The sequence below is a fragment of the Miscanthus floridulus genome, chromosome 11 (assembly GCF_019320115.1).
Source record: "Miscanthus floridulus cultivar M001 chromosome 11, ASM1932011v1, whole genome shotgun sequence".
NCBI classification, from domain to species: domain Eukaryota; kingdom Viridiplantae; phylum Streptophyta; class Magnoliopsida; order Poales; family Poaceae; genus Miscanthus; species Miscanthus floridulus.
In genome coordinates, this window is record NC_089590.1 from 96,023,701 (window position 1) to 96,047,593 (window position 23,893).

The 23,893-nt window shown below is 46.2% G+C and overlaps 2 protein-coding genes across 2 annotated transcripts; both read right to left on the reverse strand.

Moving 5' to 3' along the window:
• Positions 1 to 1,602: 1,602 nt before the first annotated feature.
• LOC136494057 (protein DJ-1 homolog D-like) lies at positions 1,603 to 4,915 on the reverse strand. The gene is made up of 5 exons (XM_066490198.1): positions 4,747 to 4,915; positions 4,503 to 4,619; positions 3,101 to 3,541; positions 2,518 to 2,880; positions 1,603 to 2,069 (listed from the first exon to the last, which is right to left on the reverse strand). Exons 1-5 carry the CDS (start codon positions 4,798 to 4,800, stop codon positions 1,881 to 1,883), a joined length of 1,164 nt encoding a protein of 387 aa, XP_066346295.1. The 5' UTR covers positions 4,801 to 4,915; the 3' UTR covers positions 1,603 to 1,880.
• A 1,974-nt stretch (positions 4,916 to 6,889) lies between these two features.
• On the reverse strand, positions 6,890 to 10,491 carry LOC136494058 (zinc finger CCCH domain-containing protein 32-like). The gene is made up of 3 exons (XM_066490199.1): positions 10,156 to 10,491; positions 9,161 to 9,271; positions 6,890 to 9,046 (listed from the first exon to the last, which is right to left on the reverse strand). The coding sequence occupies exons 1-3, from the start codon at positions 10,282 to 10,284 to the stop codon at positions 7,202 to 7,204; spliced, it is 2,085 nt and encodes a 694-aa protein (XP_066346296.1). The 5' UTR covers positions 10,285 to 10,491; the 3' UTR covers positions 6,890 to 7,201.
• Positions 10,492 to 23,893: the final 13,402 nt, after the last annotated feature.

Sequence of the window (23,893 nt, forward strand, 5' to 3'; positions counted from 1 at the left end):
TTTATGACTTTCTTACAGCCTGTTCGCTTAGTCGTATTTGGCTTATAAACCATGGCTTATCAGCCAACGAACAGTATTTTCTCGCACCAAACCAGTCAACAGTACTTTTAGCCATGGCTTATAAGCCAAACCAACCCAAACGAACATGGTGTTAGTGTGCAGATTTTTACATCTAGAACCTTCTACTTGCATAGATCTTCGTAACATGGACTCGGCTTCCTAACCTTGTGCTTGACGCAAGAAAAACGGCAGAGCCCTCAGGCCATTTTTTATCTATTCATTCCACCTCCTCAGCCGCTGTTTATTCGCTCAACAGCAAGTCAGCAACCGGCGCGGCGTCAGCGCGCCTACCAGTATATATATACATGGTGGCTCAAGCCAACAAGTTGTTTTGTTGGCCTCCATTGTTGTAGCCTTGATTGATGAAGACACCGCTCCTAGTTGCAATTATACATTTTCCATAAAACCATGATCGTTGTAAGATCCTCAAGCCCAAATCGTCTCGATTTAATATCCTCTCAAAAGCAAAAGAAAAGAAAATTATATACTGTAGTCCGTAGATCATTTTTCTCCCTCTAGACCCTGCAAGTACAGGCACCCTCGCAGCCACACTCACCAGATGTGTCTATAACTTATTCCAGCCAACGCGTAAAATAGAGGAAATTTACATTTTTACCATTATAACGATCGCCACTCATCCGATTTTCATCTTTAGAATAGAAATTACATATTTACCAGAGGAGAGAGAAGATGAAGCTGACGAGTGAGGCCCACATGTCGGTGAGAGGAGCTGGAGGGCCCAGCTGTCAGGGAGGGAGAGGGAGAAGCCAGGCAGGGGCAGCTTCGTCTTTTCTTATTGTGCGGCCATGCTGGCAGCTTGACATGGCACGCCATGTACACAAAAACGCTTGTTTTAGGCAAACTTGTAATATTTCGTCTCTCTACTTTGATAAATATGTAATTTTCATTCTAAAGGTGAGAATCGGATAAGTGGTGATCATTATAGTAATAAAAATGTAAATTTCCCGCGAAATGGTGACTAGAATGGCCACGCCGGGCGCCACAACACACAATGATAGCAGATGCCTGTGATGGGGACGGATACCGGGCCGGGGCTGTCGATGAATGTGAAACTGGATCATTACACGGAATCGTCTCCATAAAAATGATGTCGTTTATGACCGGAATTTCTAATTTGTTTCTAACACTGTTTTAACATCATCGCTGAGTTATTAAATTGAAAGCACTTAAGCTTCCGATCTACCGAGGATAGTTGAAAATCTAAACCATACCGCGTTTTCGTCCCATCATCAGGTCAGGTGCTCCAGCAGAGCAACTCCCTCCGCCATGGACACGCTCGGAGGTCCAAGCAGGCAAGCCGCCGGGGGCGGTGGAGCGCCTGCCTGTCGTGCCAAACCTAGGCAGCTCCTATCAGACACGGACACGTCACGTCCAAAGATCAGATCTTCCTCAAAGTGATAAATTGCTCCTGACGCCTTGACCAGAAATAAACGACAAGTCCACATCGCTGTTCGTTTACCAAGTACCCGAACTGCTGATGGATCTATTTTAGTTCATTGGAGAGTCAGACAAAAATCCAGCAACTCGAAGTATAGTGTATCAGATTAATAACACATAGCAGTATACAAGCCTTTATTGTTTGAATCCCAAAAGGAAGACAAAAAAAAAAAGAACCAAGAAGAAGAAGAAACAACATCCACGTTACAGTTACACAGCGCTGACAAAAAAAGGGTAAGCCTGAAACTTGCTGCCCATGGATCATGGACGAGTGTGTGTTCTCTCCTGTCTGTAAATCCAAAGCTCTATCCTATCATGCCCCCAGGTTCAACCGGAGCTCTTTCAACCTCTCAGTTGGGACTTCAGAAGGAAACCTTGATGCCAAGCAACGCCATGAGCTGGGACACGAACTCCGGGTGCCCGGGCCAGGCTGCGCCGGTCACGAGGTTGCCGTCGGTGAAGCAGCGGTGGATCGGGTCAGGCTCCAGCCAGGTTCCACCCCCAAGTACAACGTTGAGCTTCACGGCTGGGTATGCAGTGCATTTCTTCCCCTGCATATCAACCAACCAACGAAGGAAGCATCAGTGCACACGTCAGTCAATCCAAGTTGTCAAATGCTCCGAGAAAACCAGACACATTTAGATATTATAACCTAAGGACTAAGGAGAATCCGTGGTCGACAAAAGGAGCTATCATTAATCTGCGATGACTACCATCCTTTCTGGACCCATAAAACTAGCAAGATTTGTTATGTTCAGAGCAAAATTTGCTAGGCCACACAGCACAAACACATGAGGGTGGAGCTATCATTAATCTGCGTTGACTACCATCCTTTCTGGAGGAAAGAAAACTAGTACGATTTGTTATGTTCAGAGCAAAATTTGCTAGGCCACACAGTAAGAACACATGAACCAAAAGAAACACTAAACGATACAGATTATAGGGCATATCAAATTATCAACGGAAACAAGATTCTGCACAGCAATGATAGAGATGTACCTTAAGGACTCCAGCAGCTGACAATATCTGTTGGCCATGGCAGATCGATGCGATTGGCTTTTCGTTATCCGCGAAGCCCTTCACCAAGCTGATGACTTTATCATTCAGAGCCAGATACTCCGGAGCCCGCCCACCAGGAATCACAAGCGCATCATAGCTTGAAGCATCCACACTTTCAAATGATGTTGTTAAAGTAAAATCATGGCCAGGCTTCTCACTGTAAGTCTGGTCGCCTTCGAAATCATGAATGGCTGTCGGGCACTTCTCTCCAGCTCCCTTGTCAGGGCAAACAGCATCGACATGGCAGCCAAGAGCTTGAAGAGACTGGAATGGGACCATAACCTCATAATCCTCCATGTAGTCCTATTAATCATGCAATTAAGAAAAAGATTTCAGCAGAGTAGTAACTACTTGTGACACTGACACATATAAGATATATAAAGATCAATAATATGAATTAGATTGTTTGAGCAAGCCTGTTGGACTTCATCCCAATCGTGCAGTGTGAAATATAAAAATAAAGTTTAAAAGGTGTATACGAATGTGGAAATACTTAAGAACATGTATTTTTCTCAATACATACCCCACAGAGGAACAGTATTTTCTTGTCTGAGCCTGCCACTGAACCTCCAAGTGCTTTGACAAATAGGCTGATAAATTCAGGATGAGAATCATAAGTTGCTGCAGTGATGAGATTGCCATCAACAGTGCATTTTGCCATTGTGTCAGGTTCTTCCCACTTAGCACCAGCAGCAACCAAAACTGGTTTAACAGCTGGATACGCTGTGCAGGTACGGTTCTCAACTACTCTTGCTGCCGCTAAAATCAACTGCCCATGACAAACTGATGCAATAGGCTTCTTAGCATCAGAGAAATTTCTGACTAGGTTAAGCACCTTTCTATCCATTGCAAGATATTCTGGTGCACGTCCTCCAGGAATTACCAACCCATCATATTCACTAGCAGTAATCTCATCAAATGAAGCATTTAGTGTGAAATTATGACCTTTTGTCTCGGAGTATGTCTGCATGAAATATGCAAATGAGAGAATGAGTGTCGGCTTGTTAGAGCAACAATAAAGAGTAAGGTAACATGAAACAAACAAAAAGAGTAACACTACTGTTTATTCTTGCAGCTGTTAATCTAAGCCATATCAGTGTAGATACCACAGGAAGTAAGCAAGAGAAGCGACAGAGCAGTGTTATTGATTTAGTATGATACTAGTACTACCAGGGCCTCAAGGAAAATTATACTATACAAAGCAACACCTTTTGGGAACAGATTCTGCAGACAGGGATATAAGCCAGATAACTATCTCCTAGACAAGTATCCAAATATGTGATCATACATGAACTCCAACAACTACAATTCAAATACCTGGACAAATCTTCGTTATGGTCGCTAAGTACGTGGAATCTTACATGACAATGGTATATGGAAATCAGCAATACGCACGCAAGTTTGGAATCCTTTTACAATTTACAGCACACTCACAGTTCTCCCAATGTTTAAAATGCGATTAAATTGAGAGACCCTGTATCATCTACATTTCAAGTGCAGGTCTCCAGCAGCTGCGTGTCGTCAAACTAGTTCATCCTGAAAACGACCTCCAGAAGCAGCTACTTCTAAACAAGCAAAAGGTTACAAATATTTTCACCTACCCTGGCTAAAGAAACACGAATTGCCTATACAGTTCAGTCACAGCAGTAACTACACTTCCCTGGGATCTGAAATATTATGGAGTAGTGAACAAATCAGATGCAGTGTCTTTGCTTTTAAAAAAACAGATGCGGTGTCCAATCTAGTTTATGCAAGCCTCCACTATTCACTGCCAATCTAATAAACTCCTAACAAGTTTTCCACACAGCTTCATTTGGTCCAACTCATCATCTCACTAGAAGCAAGACGATATGACTAGCCCTAACCAACGGAACGCGACCACGCAAAAAGAAAAAGTAGAACACAGGGAGATCAATCCAAGGTACCTGGTGGCCGATCCCCTGATGGACGGCGGTGCGGCAGATGTTGCCGGCCTTCTTGCTAGGGCAGACGGCATCCACGGACACCCCATACGCTTGCAGCGCTTGGAACGGGACCATGACCTAACCCAGCATCAATTCAAGAACCGATTTTGTTTCAGGATACACCAATCCAGGGCTGATTTTCGATCCAAACACAAGTAATTCAGCAGGAGGCAAAGCGAAAAAGAGGGGAAGAAAGAAAAGAGACCTCGTAGTCCTCCATGTAGTCGCCGCAGAGCATGAGCACCTTCTTCGCCGCCATCCCTAATCCCCCCTCGCACGCTCGCGACCGCGCACGCGAGACGCTTCGGCTTGTTTCGTCGAGCTCGGAGTCTAGGAGCCTCACCTTCGTCTCTACTGCCTCTAGTCTTTGGGAGTACTAGTAGTAGTGTTTTATATAGGCCACTGGAGAGTCATCCGGAGAACACCTGGCTCTCATTTGTCTTCTACGCCTGTTTTCTTTTCTTTTCTTGCTAACTTTATTTTTCTGAGAATAATTTCATAGGTATCTGAATGATGATTTTATAGCAAAAGTGTTCAATGCAACAGTTTCACTTATCAGCGATCAAGATTGTAATTTTGTTCACGCGATGCAGTCAGAGTATTAGGCTCTCTTTGAAATGTAGGAAAATTATCTAAAATTACAATGTCACATTTTCTCTATAAAACTAAACTGATTCTTATAAAATTCATATACGGTTCTCGGCCCTGTTAGGCTGGTTGGAAAAACGGCTGATGCTGATGATGCTGATGCTGATTTATTGTAAAAGAAAAACAATATTATTTCGCTGAAATGGTACGGCTGATAAGTTCAAGCGAATATGACCCTCGTGAAAATCCAGCGTCCCAAAAAAAAAACTCTCATCGATCGACTTTACAGTTTCTAGGGTTTTTTTATTTATACCGTTATAATTTTCAAACTTTGAAGAAATATCATTATTATTTACCTATTTTAAAGGATACCATTATAATTTTTTATTTTTCACCAGCATGCTACAGAATACGTATGGAGACGACTTAAACCAGAAGCAGGTATATATATGAATACGTATACTTCATTGCCCATCACTGACTCGCGGGCCTCACTTCTCACCTTCTCCTTCTCCTCTCCTCATTTTTCATTGCTGAGCCACATCCACCGCCGACCATGGCGAGCAGCAGCAGTAGCACGCCGGCTGGGAGCTCCATGCCCGCTGGGAATCACGAGCTCGCCATCGACGGGGCCAAGGGTAGCAGCAGCAGCACGCCGGAGCAGCAGCAGCTCGCCATTGACGGGGCCACGAGCTCCACGCCGGCTGGGAGCTCCGCGCGCCGCCCGGGCCGCGAGGTCCCGCCCGGGTCGCGAGCTCCGCGCCAGCCGCGTGCCCGCGTGCTCCGCGCGCCGCCCAGGCCGCGAGCTCCGCGCGCCGGCCGCACACCACCATGTGATTCCGAGAACTACGTGATATAATAATGCTCCCGTGCGTAGCGAGGCCAACCTTTTGCACCTACAGGATCCCAAAGTGGTGCTAGCCCCTATCCATTATGTATTTCTTTTTTCAGAAACAGAAACAGAATTTCAGTAAAGCCCCGTTTAGTTCCAAAAATTTTTGGTTTTTGACTACGGTAGTACTTTCATTTTTATTTGGCAAAAATTGTCCAATTATGGACTATTTAGGCTTAAAAGATTCGTCTCACGATTTCTCGGCTAACTGTGTAATTAGTTTTTTTTTCGTCTACATTTAGTACTCCATGCATGTGCCACAAGATTCGATGTGACGAGTGCTACGCAAAAATTTTTGGTTTTTGGATGAAACTATACGGGGCCTAAGTTCAACTGTACTGTACCTCACAAGTGCACGGGAATGGGAGGCATATATCTATTATAAAAAACTCATCATACACACACAGTCAACTGCTAACAGCAAAAGATCCAGATCTTGTTGCATTGGGAAGTTGGGAGCTCAGATGCCGATGCTAAAGGAACCTTGCGCATTGGCATCTCTTCAGCTCTTGTTGCATTCAACTGTGTCCAACTCCAGCACATCATTTCATTTTCAAGAAGTAACATAAACACATCTCACTGCATTTTTGCTGTTAAAACTTGTGTCTACTTGCCTGAAAGAAGCAAACTATCATGATTCATGACTCTGCAGCGATTGAAACCAACAAGAGAACCACCATGGTATCTCAAAGCATAATGCCAAAATATATAATACAGAACTCATGCATAAATGCATCATACAGCGATTGTAAGCAAAATGCCCCTTTGGGGGGTCGATTATATTTCATTCCGGCACAAATTGATCAAGGAATATCCTGCTGTTAGTAAGGAAACTAATACAATACAAAGTCTGAGGATAGGTCAGATATGCTGGACATCACAGCTGTTTACATGTAAACCTCAAATCGATTATGAACGCTACCTCGCTTCTTATCTGACCTATAATTATCAGTAATCAGCCTCACAAAATAATAGGCTTTGGCACTATCAAAATAAAAGGAAACACAAAGCGCCAGATGGAGTCACCCAAGAGATGCACTAAGCAAAGCAGGCATTTCAGCTTTGCCTCAAGCAACAGAACCGATGACAAAACCTAGACCTCTTTGCCTCAAGCAACAGAACCAATGACAAATTCTAGAGCTCTTTGCCTCAAGCAACAGAAGCAATGACACCATAGCGCTCAAGAGATTACAACCCCTACTTTCCGAGCGAAGTCATCATCATCATCAAAATCTTCGTCGTCTTGGTATGCATTTTCATCTTCAGATCTGTAGTCATGACCTTCAATTGTCTCGTAGTCGTCAGACTCACCCTCTCTCTGGTCATAGTTGTCCGCCTCTTGATTTCCTTCTATATCCACTTCAGCAGCATACTCAACCTCAAACTTATCACCATGAGATGAAGACTGCCTGTGTGCATCCACAGGGATATGATCTTCCTCTTTATACTCTTCGTCACCTGAACCACTCTTGCAATCTGCAGAGCTGGTAATGTTGTCACAGCCTTTCTTCTCAGTTTCAACCAGAGAACCTGTCTGCATGACTGCAACCTCAGCAGATTTCTCATAGTTGGAAGATGAGTTATTGCCCTGTGCTGCCTCTCTTTTTCTCTGTAAGATGACACTGAGGGGTTTGGGACCCTCAAAATCAAGAGATGCTTCGGACTCCACAATTCCATTTGCCTTCCTTGGCTCTCCCAAGTTTCTGCGAGCAGCAAAATGAGCTGAATCCACTGCATCTCTTCTAGCAGAGAGGCCATCTGCATGCCTGACAGTAGAGACAATCTCACTTGATCTCCGGTGGCTCCTTTCTAGACTCTGTCCAGCCTCCCGATGCCTACCACTATGAAAATCCATACGCCTAACTGGAGAAAATCTTTCCCGGAATCTCCTCCTGTCTCGTTCATCCTCGAAGCGAATATCAACTCTATCAGGTGATCTTCGAGGAAGCTTTATTCTGGCCTGCAGACGGGAACTCAGAGTGCTTCCTCGTGGGCCCTGATAGCGATCTCTATGTGTGTGGTTACCACCATGTGGCCTTTCTCTGTAGCGTTCATCCCTCCAGTGCCGGTCCCCATTAGCCCGTTCTGGGCTAATGGCTGTCGAAGGCCCATTTATTCTTCTCCTGCGGAGCTGATGACGTAGATCTGATCCATCTATGTCGTTGCGATCAAGCTCTCTGTGGAGAAACCTTCTATCTGGATGGTAAGGTCTGTCTAAGCTCCTCTCAGATGAGGATCTACGACGTTTCCTCTCATAGCCATCATACTGTCCAATCCGTCCGTTCTCACCCATTCCATTGTTGAACTGCTCACTTTCATGATGAGCCCGAATATCAAAATCAGCTGGAGCATATTCATAATCTTCTACCGGGTACATATCCCTTCCAAAATCTTCCTCGTCATGTAAATAAGCAGCACCATCTCCATCATTGTCTACAAGAACATCAAAACCAGGAGAAGACTCTCCCAAAAAATCATCAGCCTCCCTGCTATTCTGTGGCAGGTCATCAGTAGGAGGCATTTCAAAATTTTGGTTCCAGTCTTGGACAGGATCACCCTCCACAGGAACCTGGTTCTGATAGTGCATAGGATGATCCTCAGTTGTGAAACTTTTCTTTGCTGCAAGTGTATTACTGGGTGCCAGCTCTGAGTTGGGCCCAGACTTCACTGCATTGGAAGCTACATCAGCGGGAATTGCACCCGCACCACTCTTGGAAACATGAGCCGTAGTCCTATTATCAGTTATTCGAGCCTCCTGCGTTGAATTATTTGGAGCTGCAGCATCTTCATTCTTTTGAGACTGGGACAGTTCCAAAGGGAAGGAAGAAACCTTCGCCACCTGCTCTGCAGGATTATTACCAGCTGTTTGTGGTCCATGATAAAAAGGGCATCTATCACCCTTCAAGCAGTTCCCTTTCTGGAAGTAATAGCATGGGACCATCTGCTTGCCCGGGTTATAGGCACCATAGTGCGCAGAAACTGGAGGTAGTCCGGAAGTTGGGGCACCAAAGAGACCATCAATTGGCTGGAGAAGGAAAAGGAAGAAAAAAACAAAGTTTAGAAAATAATGTAAACAGATAAAATGGGCAAGTAGTTATAAATCTGATAGTAGATATTGAGGAAATGGAAATAGACATACCAGATGGCGGAATGCACATTTAGGATTCAAACAACTGCCATTCAACCAGTACCAACAGTCTCTAGGGTTCATCCGGGCACCCTCGCTGTGACGAAAATCGCATTCATTACCCTAATGGAAGGAATAGAGAGAAATATTACTTTAAGATTTGATTGGAAGGTCATAAGAAACAATAGCAGGTAAACATGCATGATAATTTGAAATTCAACAGTCGGATAGTATTACAAAAGGACTAACATTATATTGTCTAATCAAGCGAAGCCATGAATGAATATAATGTGACACATTGAATGGCCTAACAATATGTGAACCAATACACACAAGAAGCAGAGGACAGCCAGGCATGAAAGTCTACTGACACATATCAGGTGTTTGCATTGATATGGAGCAAATGTCTATTTGCCTTTTTCACATATACAGAGCACTGATAGTGTATACAATAAGTTGTTAGATTGATATTGTATTGCACAACATGTTTTGTCAGATTATGATAGCGAAACTGTTCCATAATAAAATCACCAGCATGTACCAATCCAGAAAGCCCAGTGCGATTCTAGGCACCAGAAAATTTTCTCTCGAGGCCTTCTCCAACATCTAAAAGATTGTATCACTAAATCCAAGGGTGATGTGGTGCCAGTAAGCCTACCCGATGCCCAGATGACACAACTTTAGAACACATTAGCCTGGCTCTAGGTAGCATCACAGACATGGAAAATGCACATGCTTGGAACCAGGGGTTATCAATTTATCAAATTCCCGAACGCTGCTCAAATCGTGATTCCAAATATCGCCCCTAAACAGCACATGCGTCCAAAACCAGAACAGAATTTGATGTTTTTTTTCACCGCGAAATTCACAGGTACCTAGCAAAGAAACCCTACCGAGACCCTATTCCCAAACCAAACCGGCCGCCTCGAAGGGAGGAAAATCACACGCCTCAATCGCCTAAAGCAGCACCCAGAAGGCCGGAACCCTAAGAAACTCGCGCGGCGTACCTTCTTGCAGGTGAGCGGCGAGGCGAGGAAGTAGACGCAGTCGGTGCTGCGCCGAAGCGCCTCCTCCTCCGGCGTCAGCGGCTTCGCGGCGGCGGCGGCCGCCGCCCCCGCGGCGCCGTCCACCTCCATGGCCCCCGTTCCGAAGGTGGCGGTGGGCCGCGGGATCCTCGTCCCCTGCCCCGGCCCGCGCGCCGATCGCAGCTGGCGGAGATAGGGCTCCTGGCGGCGGCGGCGGGCGGGGGTTAGATCTACGGCCGCCTCCGCTCCGCGGGAGGAGGCTAGGCTAGGGTTGGCGAAGGCGACGGGAGGGAGGGGATGGGCTCGTCTCGTGTGGACTGGGTTGGATTGGAGCCGCCTCTGCGACCTCTACCTGCGGGTATATGCAGGCTGTTCGAGCCGTGGCTCGTCGTAAACGAACGGAACAGTATTTTTGTTTACCTAAACTAGCCGGTTGTACTTTTTCAGAACCAGCGACCAAACGAACCAGCCAACCAAACATACTGATAACGATCAGGGGACAGACAGGCAACGAACCAAACCAACGGGCTCCCTCTCTCTGTGGCTGCTAGAGAGGCGGTAGGCAGGTAGACACGGCCGCAGCGTTGCGTTGCGTTGCGTGTGTGCACGCCTGCTCCGATTCGGTTCACGGCTCTTTCCTTCGATCTTTCCTTTCCAGCAAGTTTCCGCATTGACCTTCAACTCTCAGGCTCGGATCGTAGATTTTTTTCTGGTTATTAATGTATTGTATACGGAAACTCTATTACGCGACGGGTCGAGACGTGGCGCGATGACGCAACTCCCTAGCATCCGCGGGGGGACGGTGGTCGGTGGTGGGGGCGAGGAGGAGCAAGAACAGCGGTGGGGTCGGGGTCGAGGACGAGGAGGAGGGCGGGCTCGACGGTGAAGGAGGCGTGTGGGAAGGTGTGGGGGTACGACCCCGGATACCCACGGCAGATCACATGGGTTGTGCCCCCAAGGGCGGCTCAACTCACAAGACGAAGCCTTGCGGGGCACGACTCTGCTCGGCGCCTCCCGCAAGATACCGGAAAGATATCCTGAAGATACCACGAGATCTGTTAGGATATGTATGATCACATGATTTCTGTAATCTGTTATTACTTTTCGGTCATCTCTCAGATCTAACCGACTTGTAACCATGTCCCTCGGATTATATAAGGCGGGCAATGACCCCCTCCAAACTCACGCAATATCATACGATAGCCAATACAATCCAACAGAATACAGGAGTAGGGTATTACGTCATACTGACAGCCTGAACCTGTCTAACTCGTGTGTCTCTGTTGCCTTCTTGTTCTTGATTACACGCCTCTCTGTCGATCAATCTACCTTCGTGGGATACCCCTCGGAGGACTGCTGACGATATTCTATCGACAGTTGGCGCGCTAGGTAGGGGTGTGTGTTGTTTCCTTGTCGAACAAGATGGTTTTTTTTCGTAGGCTCTTCGTCCCTCCCGCAGCCCGGCCAGATCTTCACGGTCGGATCGATCTCGTGGATCATCAACGCTGACGGAGTCGGCGAGCTCCTCGAGCCAGTGCAGATCGATTCTGCGTCGATCACCCCAACACCTGCAACTGCAGATCTGATCTCGGAACCACCTCCGAGGTCGCCTTCATCGACAACTCATCGCCCGCTTCCTCGCTACCAGAGAAGGCAGATCAACAATGATGATCTGATTGCATCCATCGATCAGGTTGGTCTGAAGCTCGCCGATTGCCTCTCCATCGCCGAATCGGCTCTGGACACTCTGGTTTAGCGCCGATCATCCCCCGATCTAGATTTATCGGAGGCTGCTCGGGAAACTTCAGGGGTTACGGCCCTACCCTTCGGGTTCACCAATGCCGCCGCCGCTTACCAAGATGCCCTAAGGGGCAAATTCATCGACCAGGTTGGAGCTGTCCATCCTCTCGCCAACCAGATCACTGACTAGCCTTCGCCGGCCGTCAACACGCTGCACGTCGGCCAACGCCCCGGAGCATCCCTCCAAACTATCCTGGAGGAGAATTCGGACTCCGAGTTCCAGGGCTCTATGGAGATCGTCGCTGAAACCACCACCGAACTACTTCTTCCCCCTCTGTTCTGTGGTGGCGCCGTCTTCAACGTCAGCGTCGACAACCCCCCTCAGAACGGCGAAACCGAGGAGGAACACGCCGCTCGCGAGAATCGGAACGTCAACCGTGCGCAGCACCGAGCAAACGAGGCTGCCCTTGAAAGGGCCGAGCAGCAGCTTGACTCGCAAGGAAGGCCACTCCAACACAACCTCGATGACGAGTTTGTCCGTGTTGACGGCCATGACGTCTATAAGACTCCAAGCGCCAATCTGGCAGTGGTCGCCAATAAGCTCGCCCGGCTCCCGCAGACACCAGAGGTCGCCAAGGTCGCCGCCATGCTTAAAGCAGCGCACTATCAGGTCAATGAGATCCGCCAGGATCAGAGACCTTCATGCTCCACAACCTCGATTCGCCGATTAGCCACGCAAAGATCCGATCGCCGCCCAAGTCACTTCACCGACCAGCACCGCGACGACAGGCAACCCCTCCAGGGTGGAGCTAGGGGCAACTGCATCGAACATTACTACCAACATGACCAAGAGGTTGACCAGGACATCCGAGTGCACCTCAACAATCTTCGAGATGCACGACGACGTATCGACGAACGCTGCTTCGGTCACCATGAAGAAGAAGTACGCCGCCGTCAAGAGTACGAGCAAGAGTACGGAAACCTAGACTTAGCTCTCGAGCCACTCAACACCGGCAACGCTGCAGATCCCGACGCCGACCACAACCTCAAAGGGCCCCCAGCATTCACAAGGGCGCTCCAAACACCTCAGTGTCCCCGTGGTTTTAAAATCACTGGGGTCGAGCCCTACGAGGGAAGAATGAACCTAACACAGTGGCTATAGGCTTACGCCACTGCTATCCGCGCTGCCGAAGGAGACACCAGTGTCATGACGAACTATCTTCCCATCATGCTCATGTCAACCTCCATGAATTGGTTCACAAGCCTTGCCCCGGGCTCCATCGGATCCTAGGAAGAGCTGAAAAAGTCTTCATCGACAATTATATGGCTACGTGTACTCGACCGGGCACCAAGCATGATCTCAACCACATCAACCAGAAGCCATCCAAGCTCCTCCATAGCTACATCAGACGATTTTTCGAGATGAGAAATTATATTCCCAACATCATAGAAGCGGAGGTCATCACCGCCTTCATCAGGGGACTCCATCACCATGAGCTTCACTCCAAGTTCAATCGCAAGCCGCCCATAGGGATTGGCGAGATGATCACGACCGCCAACCAGTACGTCGACGTCGAGAAAGCCGAGGTACGCATCAACGAGGATGCGGGCACTCATCGCCCAACACGCCGCTACGATGACCGCCCCGACGACCGACGCCACAATGACTGCCACTATGACGACCGCAGTTACCATCGTGACAACGGCCGTGATCGGCCAGAAGAACCCAAGTCTGGTTAAAATCGCCACCGCCGGCCAGACCACATCGTCGCCGCCGTTAATAAACCTCGCGCCAAGCGCAACTACGACGAGCAATACAAGAAGATCCTCGATGGTTCATGCTCTCTCCACAAGAACGCCAGACATAAGATGAAGGACTGCCTCGGCTTGGCCAAGGAGTTCTAGGACAAAAAGCTGGACGACGACACCAACAACAGAGCCGGAGGCCGCCGACCACCTGGGGGCAATAACAATGCCTTCTAGGACCACGACAAGGTGGTCACCACCATCTTCGGGGGCCTCGCCTCCACCGAGAGCAGAAGAGAACAGAAGCTCGCCGCCCGGCGGGTGCTCGCCGTCACTACAGAAGACGCCGCCGCCAACCCCAGCTATCGCCCTTGGTCTGAGGTCCCCATCACCTTCAGCAGGGCGGACCAGTGGGTGGACATCCACTACATAGGGTGTTTCCCCCTCGTCCTCGACGCAACCATCCAGAAAGTGCTTTTCAGAAAAGTGCTCGTCGACGGTGGGAGCGCTCTGAATCTCCTCTTCGTCGGAGCCCTAAAGGAGTTGGGCCTCGGGATAACAGATCTCACACCCTTAGACTCCTCCTTCTGGGGTGTGGTACCTGGCAGGGCATCCAAACCGCTTGAAGAGATCACCCTACCAGTACAGTTCAGCATGGCAAGCAACTACCGCATCGAGCACATCAACTTCTACGTCGTTGACTTCAACACTGCCTACCACGCCATACTTGGTCGGCCAGCTCTGGCCATGTTCATGGTCGTACCGCACTATGCTTATCTGGTGCTGAAGATGCCTTCGCCTATAGGAGTCTTGGCCTTGCGGGCCAACCTCTCCATCGCCTACGCCTACGAGACAGAGAGTCTCGCTCTCGTCGAAGCCACCAACCTCTCTATCTAGATGGCTAGTGTGGTCACCGACACCAAGATGGTGCCCGCCGATGACCTGGAGATCCCATCGCTGGAGCCTCTTCATGCCTCCGCCAAGTCCAAGGAAACCAAGGAGGTCGGCCTCAGCCTCGACGACCCCTCCAAGACCGTGAAGATTGGGGCTCACCTCGACCCTAAATAGGAAAGCGCGCTTGTCTCCTTCCTACGTGCCAACGCGATGTGTTTGCTTGGGAACCTATAGACATATTGGGGGTACCGCGGGAGAAGATCGAGCACTCCTTGAATGTCTCGCTGACCTCCAAACCGATCAAGCAGAAACTCCACCGATTCGCATCAGATAAGGAGGCTATTAGGGTAGAAATAAAATGGCTCCTAGCTGCCGGATTCATAAAAGAAGTGTATCATCCTGAGTGGTTAACAAACCCTATTCTCATTCAAAAAAAGAATAAAGAATGGAGAATGTGTGTTGATTACACTGATCTTAACAAACACTGCCCTAAAGACCCCTTCGGTCTGCCTCGGATAGATGAGGTTGTAGACTCCACTGCTGGCTGTGAACGGCTCTCCTTCCTCGACTGTTACTCTAGCTTTCACTAGATCTCCCTCAAGGAAGAAGACCAGATCAAGATGTCATTCATCACGCCCTTCGGCGCATACTGCTACACCACCATGTCCTTTGGACTAAAGAACGCCAGGGCGACCTATCAAAGGGCCATCTAGATGTGCTTTGATCAACAGATCAGCTGCAACATCAAAGCTTACATCGACGATGTGGTCATCATGTCTAAGACCGCTGACAATCTTATCGCTGACCTTGAGGAAACGTTCGCCAACCTGAAAAGGTACCGATGGAAGCTGAACCCTTCAAAGTGCATCTTTGGAGTTCCATCCGGTATACTCCTAGGCTACATTGTCAGCGCATGTGGCATCAAGCCCAACCCCAACAATGTCTCCGCCATCACCAACATGAAATGGCCAACATGCGTCAAGGATATATAGAAGCTTACAGGTTGCATGGCTGCTTTAAGCCGCTTCATAACATGCCTCGGTGAAAAAGGGCTACCGTTCTTCAAACTCCTCAAGGCCTCCGAGCGCTTTTCCTGGTCGGAGGAGGTAGACACAGCTTTCGAGCAGCTCAAGCTATTCCTAACAAGGCCTCCGATCATGATGGCGCCATGGCCAGATGAAACTCACATGATTTACATCGCCGCTACTTCTCACGTCGTCAGCACAGCCATCGTCGTCGAACACGAGGAGGCAGGGCACGCCTATAAGGTGCAATGTTTGGTATACTTCATCAGCAAGGTCCTTAATGAGCCCAAGACTCGTTATCCTCAGGTCCAAAAGCTGCTATACGCCATTTTGATCATGTCACGTAAGCTCCGCCACTACTTCGAGTATTACAAGATTGTCGTGGTCACCGAGTTCCCTTTGGGGACATTCTCTGCAACAAAGAGGCCAACGGCCGCATCATCAAGTGGGCTATCGAGCTCGACACTTACTCCATCGAGTTCAGAAGCAGACCTACCATCAAGTCACATGCGCTCGTCTATTTCATCGCTGAGTGGACCGAGATCCAAGAGCCCATCGCCGCCACTTGCCCCGAGCACTGGGTGATGTACTTCGACGGCACCCTCAACATCAATGGTGCTGGTGCGGGCATTCTGTTCATTACGCCGACCAAGGATAAGCTCTGATATGTTCTCCGGATACATTTTCCGGCCTCCAACAACGCCGTCGAATATGAAGCACGTCTCTATGGACTCCGTATAGCCATTGAGCTCGGCGTCAAACGCCTCATGGTATACGGGGACTCTGCGTTGGTCATCAACCAACTCAACAAAGACCGGTCCTACTCCAGTGAAAAGATGGACGCATATTGCGCCAAAATCAGGAAGCTTGAAGGAAAGTTCTACGGTATCGAGTACCACCACGTGGTACGCGATCAAAATTAGCTCGTCGACCACCTATCCAAGTTAGGATCCTCTTGCACCGTGATTCCGCCAGGGGTTTTTGTTCAAGATCTTTTGGCGCCATCAATTAAAGAAGATAAGGAAATTTAGGAAGTTCCCCCGAGCAGCTGGTACTTACGGTACCTTCGCCGACCGCCGATTGGAGGAAACGGTTCATCAAGTGCCTCACCAGCGCCGAAGTACCCGCCGACAAGACTGAAACCGAACACCTAATCTATCGAAGCAAGCATTACGTGCTGGTAGACGGTAACTTGATGAGGAAAAGTGCCAAGGAAGGGATACTGTAGAAATGCATCACCCAAGAAGAGGGAGTGAAGCTACTTCTCAAAATTCACTCTGATTTTTGTGGCAACCATGTGGCCTCGAGAAACCTGGTTGGTAAGGCTTTCTGAGCTAGTTTTTACTGGCCCACGGCCATCTTCGATGCAGAAGACCTCGTCCGACGATGTGAAGGATGCCAATTTTTCACCAAGCAAATACACGTGTCGGCATAAGAACTGCATACCATCCTAGCTTCCTGGCCCTTCGTATGCTAGGGACTAGATATGATCAGGCCTTTTAAGCTAGCGCCAGGTGGTTTCCAGTATGTTTACGTCGCCATCGACAAGTTCTCCAAGTGGATCGAATACAAACTGCTTGTTTTGGCTACTCTAAGAAGGCAGTCGAGCTCTTCGAAGATATCATCCACAGATTCGGTCTCCCGAACAACATTATCACCGACCTCAAAACCACATTCACTAGTCATCATTTTTGGGATTTCTGCGAAGATCGATGCATCTCCATCAAATACGTCTCTGTTGCCCATCTGAAAGGACCTAGGATGCTGCCTAGAGGGGGGTGAATAGGCATTTCTAAAAATTAACACCTTTAAATGCGGAAACAAATAGAAAAGGGGGTTTCCAAAATGGAAACTCCAAATTAAGAGTAATACCACCCCTCACAAGTTAGCCACAGAGTAAACAAGGTATAAAGAATATATCTAGAAGTTATAACCCTGCAACACAAAGTTAGAACAGAGAATAAATATTTTCAGCACAGGTAGGAAATACCGGACGTGTTCGGTATACACGATTTCTGCAGAGCAGCCCCAAGCTTGCTCCTTTCGATTTCTATCTTCAAGCTAAACTCCAGGTACCTACTAGAGATGACAATATACACAGAGAACCTACACAAGAGCTGGAGCAACATAAATATCAAATGAAATGCGAATTGAGACACTATATTTGTTTTTCCGAAGTTCGAACTCATTCGAGTCCTACTCTCCATTGAGGGGGCTACGGGCGACCCAGCAAAGGTCAGCCCTAGAGGGTACCATGAAGGTCACTCTAGCTGGAGTCTTTTCCAACTTATTTTCCTCCTTCCACTAGTTGATTCCGAGGCGGCGGAATCGACTGTTACAAACTTTTCAAGACACACCACAATCTCTCGGGTGCTCTCTGGCGACGCCTAACCTTCTAGGACCAAAGAGTCCAAGAGTAATAAATGCAAATCATGAAATAGACAATATGCACAAGTGCTCAAGTGGTGGCTTTCTCTCCTTTTCAAATTCTCTCTTAACCCAGAAATGGATTTTGCGATTTGGATCACACACTCAGTAAGAGAGGGTTTGGGAGAGTTGGCAAGACTCAAAAACATGTATGTGTATCAGCAAAATCAGCAGCCTCCAAAGGTAGAGGCTTGGGGGTATTTATAGCCCCCTTGGAAAAACTACTGTTTTATAGCCGTTGCCATACCGGTACCAGACACGTCCGGTATGACTTACACTGCGCCAACGGTAACTGAGTTATAGTGATGTTGTGAGGCGTCAGAATTCTCGATGAATGCCGGAACTCCTAACCCTCAGCACATTTGAAAACCATAGTAACTGAGTTAAAGTATGTGAGGTGTCGGAACTCCCGACGCATGCCGAAACTCTCGACCCTCAAGGCATTTGAAAACTAGACGTTGGCCTTTGACCATCCATCTGGTATGAATACCGAACACGTCCGATATGATCAGGATAGTAAACTCTCTAAGTTAGTTAAGCACGAGACATCAGAACTCCCGACGAACCAACCCAAGAACATCAAGAATTTTATCGTGGCTAGGCACATACTGGACACGTCTGGTATCAACAGACCAGTAAAAACAAGTTAGCTCTTTTGTCTCTTAAACACTCAAAACTCACATGGGTTGGCATAAGCACTTATGAATAATTATCTATCAACATGATGCATCCCTCTTAATAGTACGACATACCTATTAAACTCAAGATCAAATGAAAAATGAATTTATACCGCTTGAGTTGATCTCTTTCGAATTGATGCCGTCTCTTTTAATCTTCATCAAGTGAGGTTGCCAACATATTGACATACACTTGAGCATAGCCATCTTGAGCACGTGACTTGATTCCATTCATCAAATATGAATAACTCCAAATGCATCAAGTCACTTCCAACACTTTGTCCAATATAAATTTGATCCTCCACATCAATATGACCATCGTAGCTTGATTAGTACCTCAACTAAATGCAAGTACTCTCTTCTTCACCCTAGCTAGGTTCTTTGGCCACCAAGCCGTCGCTTGCCCTTCACCCTTGCTTAGTACCTCGAAGCCTTTCCTTGCTATCTTCACCATCTTAAGCCATCAAGTCACATCTTGTGTTGAATCCTCCATTCATTTATATTGTTATCTTTTTCATTTTAATTTAGCAAGCTTCAAATATGAGACCATTCCATATATAATCCCTCATGTCTCATTAATTAATTCTTACGAGCTTGTTTTCACATAGTACATAGAAATCCCACAATAAATGAGCCTTTGCATGAATTTCATTTGCATTGTTGTTTGTGCTTGAACTAGATTGTTTATACAACAATACATCATTTTGGCTTTCATTAAGTACCTGTGAGATAACCTATTACATGTCCACACTTAGCAAACGGGTTAGACCTTTAATCACGTTATCATTCAATCATCCAAAACCCACTAAAGGGCTAGATGCACTTTCAATCTCTTCCTTTTTGGTGATTGACGACAACTTGATTAAAGCTTACAAAAGAATATAAACATTTAAACTTTCGTGGGATTGAAAGTGCAATGTAATAGGTTTAAATGTTAGTTATGAGTTTTGAAAAACATCTCTCCTATGTCACACAAATGCACATTCTAACATATAAAGGGTCTTAGATGCACTTACAATGCATGTATTTAAAAACATACCTTTGCCTTGAGCCCACAAGAATACCACTAAGAAGATACATAGCATGATGATCTTTATGTTGACCTTAATTGCCAAATAATCATGCTAGATACGAAATCAATTTTTCATCCAAAGGACTACAAAGAATGCTAGATAAATTTGTTAGTCCACAAGGTGCAAAATAGAAACTGAGCTCCCCCTAAATAAGTGCTTTAAGTAATTTGAATGACTTTTATCTAGCACTTTATTCTATTAAGAATCTGGGAGTCAATTTTCTATTTTGAACCACAACCAAATAATTTACCATATTTAAATTTGAGTTCAAGAGATGCTCACAATGCATTAAGATTTGGTAAATCATAAGCTTCTGAGTAAATTAAGGATATATAAAAATATATGGATCAAAGACTCAGTTGCAATCCAATTAGTGTACTGGTTCCTGCAATACCAGACACGTCCGGTAGGTATACCGAACACGTCCGAAATACGCAGAACAGAAATATTTTCTTTCTGTCCCCAGCCATACCAGACATGTTCGATAGGTGCAGGACAGAAACAAATAACCCGCTGATTGTGATTCTTCGTTTTAGTTATAGTATTTACTTTATGCCCTGCATCTCAACAACTAAATTGCTCTACTAGAGAGCCATTAAAACATCATATGGCAAAATAAAATACTTTTCAATTGAATCTAATTAGCCACTTTCAATATTTCACAAGTATGTCTGTTTGTGAACTATTGAACATAAAACAAATAAAGTGGCTATCCTTTAAGGTTTAGGTACTTGTTACCAATGGTGAGGATGAAGTAGATGATATATTCATTAAAATATCTTCGGGTCAACCATATAAGAGATTATGATAAAAATTAGTTGATAGATTGAGTGAATATTATCAATTTGCTTGCTCAACCACCCCGATGCCTTCATCTCATCACCAAGTACCTACATCATTAATCTAAGCACACTTTGATACCCAACTCTTGTTGGGTCCTTTTGGGTTAGTCAACAAGTGCTTAGGCTTAGGAGTGTTACCATTTGTGGTGAACACATCACCTTGCTAGTGTTAACTCCATTTGTGGTCTTCCTAAGCATATCATTATAAACAAATGTGTTTGGCTTAGGAGTGTTACCATTTGGCCATTCATAGCTTAAATGCCCCTTTTTCTTACAAGCATAGCATATGCGGCCTTTGTTTGCTCCATGCTTGTTTTGCTTGTATGGACATCTATTTACCTTGTGGCCCATCTCATTGCATCCATAGCATCTTCTTGTTGCAACTTGGGCTTCCTTTCTTGCCTCTTGGTACATTGGGCATTTCTTGGTAGGATGCCCCAATTTCTTGCTCATGAGACAAGCGCTTTGTCCATCACTTTTCTTTTGGTTGGCCAACTTGTTTGAGGCCTTTTGTTTGGCCACTTCACACTTGTTGGCCCAACTCTTATGTGGACATATGGCCCACTCATATCCATATAGCCCACAACCATAGCATAACCTTTTTCCATATTTCTTGCTCTTAGTTGTGTTGGCCTTGCTTGAAATGTGATTCTTTTGTTGGGTTTTGGAGGAAGCAAGGTTTGAACCCTTCTCAAGCTTCTTCACCATGTTATCACGGTTATCTTGAGAAGGTTGTGCTTTCTCCTTACCCTTCAACCAAATCACATCTTTCTTTAATCTTTCCACCTCTTCTTTGAGCTCTATGTTTTCTATGAGATTTAGCTCAATCGAAGATTGGCTTGCTTGAGGAGCACACTCATTAGTACAAGAAATATTTAATTGAGATGGTGTACTAGTGAGTGAATGTATGAGAGGTTGAGAAAATTTTACCGATGTGATCACAACCTCATGAGCCACCTCAAGCATGATGCTTGATTCTACTACTTCCTCATGAGAGCACTTTAGATGAACATAGTTTGCTTATAGCACATTGTACTTGCTTGATAGTTCATCTAGCCTTGCCTTGAGCTCAAAGTTTTCCTTCTCTAGTTGTAAAACACTAGAAGAGGAGTTAGTAACTAAAGCATGCTCAATTGACAATTTTTCATACCTTTCACTTAGAGCCTTTAGTTCTTCCATCTTGGAGATGAGAAACAATTCTTGCTTTTGAAGTGATTGCTCTTGCTTCTCAATCTCTTCTTCAAGCTCATCATTCTTTTCAACTATCTTCATGATGATGAACTTGTCTTTGCGATTGAGATGATCAAGGCTGTAGTTGTCTTCAACTGCAACATCACTCTCATCTTGATCATCTACTTGTGCTTCCTTCTTTTCTTGATCTTTCTTGTTACTCTTCTTCTTGCTTTTCTTGGCCATGAGACACAAGTGATGAGTATCATGAGATACTGAGGTTGACTCATCACTTGGTCGCCACTAGGCTTGAGCCTCATCATCACAGACAGCCTGTCGTCCTGCTGCCATGGCCATACCAGACACGTCCGGTATGTGTAGGCAGACAGCAGGTCATGCGCTACTTGCACTTCTTACTCCCGCTCGGCGCTCTTGAAGTCTTGCAAGGCTTCTTCGCTGCATGAAGACATAATGGACATACTTTCCATTGACTCGATCTCAAGTGCATCATCACATTTGGATTTTTCATATAACTCAACAAGTCTAGTCCAAATGAGATGAGCACTCTTCGGAGGTGGTTGTCCATTAAAGATTGCCTCATCTTGAACCTCTGCACTCAATGTACTCAAAATTATATTAATAGCTTGAGCATTAAGTTGCACGTATATCTCTTCTTCTTTTGATAAATTTTTGTAGTTGCTCCAATCAACTATAGGAAGAGGTATGCTTGCATCCACAATATGCTCAACAAGAGGACTAATATCTCTAAAAGCATTGAGTACATGAATTGACTAAGGTAGAAAGTTTGAACCATCATTTTGGAGAAGCACCGGCTCCAACTCGATAGGCGTCGACATCCTTTTCTCATGGCGGTGAAGCTTTAGGTGAGAACCTTGCTCTGATACTAATTGAAACGACCTAGGATGCCACCTAGAGGGGGATGAATAGGCGTTTCTGAAAATTAACACCTTTAAATGCGGATACAAATAGAAAAGGGGGTTTCCCAAATGAAAACTCCAAATTAAGAGTAATACCACTCCTCACAAGTTAGCCACAAAGTAAACAAGGTATAAAGAATATATCTAAAAATTACAACCCTACAACACAAAGTTAGAACAGAGAATAAATATTTTCAGCACGGGTAGGAAATATCGGACGTGTCCGGTATACACGATTTCTGCAGAGCAACCCCAAACTTGCTCCTTTTGATTTCTATCTTCAAGCTAAACTGCAGGTACCTACTAGAGATGACAATATACATAGAGAACCTACACAAGAGCTGGAGCAACACAAATATCAAATGAAATGCAAATTGAGACACTATATTTGTTTTACCGAAGTTCGGACTCGTTTGAGTCCTACTCTCCGTTGAGGGGGCTGCGGGCGACCTAGCGAAGGTTAGCCCTAAAGGGTACCATGAAGGTCACTCTAGCCAGTCTTTTACAACTCATTTTCCTCCTTCCACTAGTTGATTCCGAGGTGGCAAAATCGACCGTTACAAACTTTCTGAGGCACACCATAATATCTCGGGTGCTCTCCGACGACGCCTAACCGTCTAGGACCGAAGAGTCCAAGAGTAACAAATGCAAATCACAAAATAGACAATATGCACAAGTGCTCAAGTGGTGACTTTCTCTCTTTTTCAAATTCTCTCTTAACCCACAAATGGATTTTGCGATTTGAATCACACACTCACTAAGAGAGGGTTTGGGAGAGTTAGCACGGTTCAAAAATGTGTATGTGTATCAGTAGAATCAGCAGCCTCCAAAGGTAGAGGCTTGGGGGTATTTATAGCCCCTTTGGAAAAACTAGCCATTTTATAGCCATCACCATAGCATTTACACTGCGCCAACGGTAACTGAGTTACAGTGACGTTGTGAGGCGTCGGAATTCCCGATGAATGCCAGAACTCCCGACCCTCAACACATTTGAAAACCATGGTAACTGAGTTAAAGTATGTGAGGTGTCGGAACTCCCGACGCATGCCGGAACTCTCGACTCACGTCGGAACTCCCGACCCTCAAGGCATTTGGAAACTAGCTGTTGGCCTTTGACCGTCCATACCGGACATGTCCGGTATGACCAGGACAATGAACTCTCTAAGTCGGTTAAGCACAAGACATCGA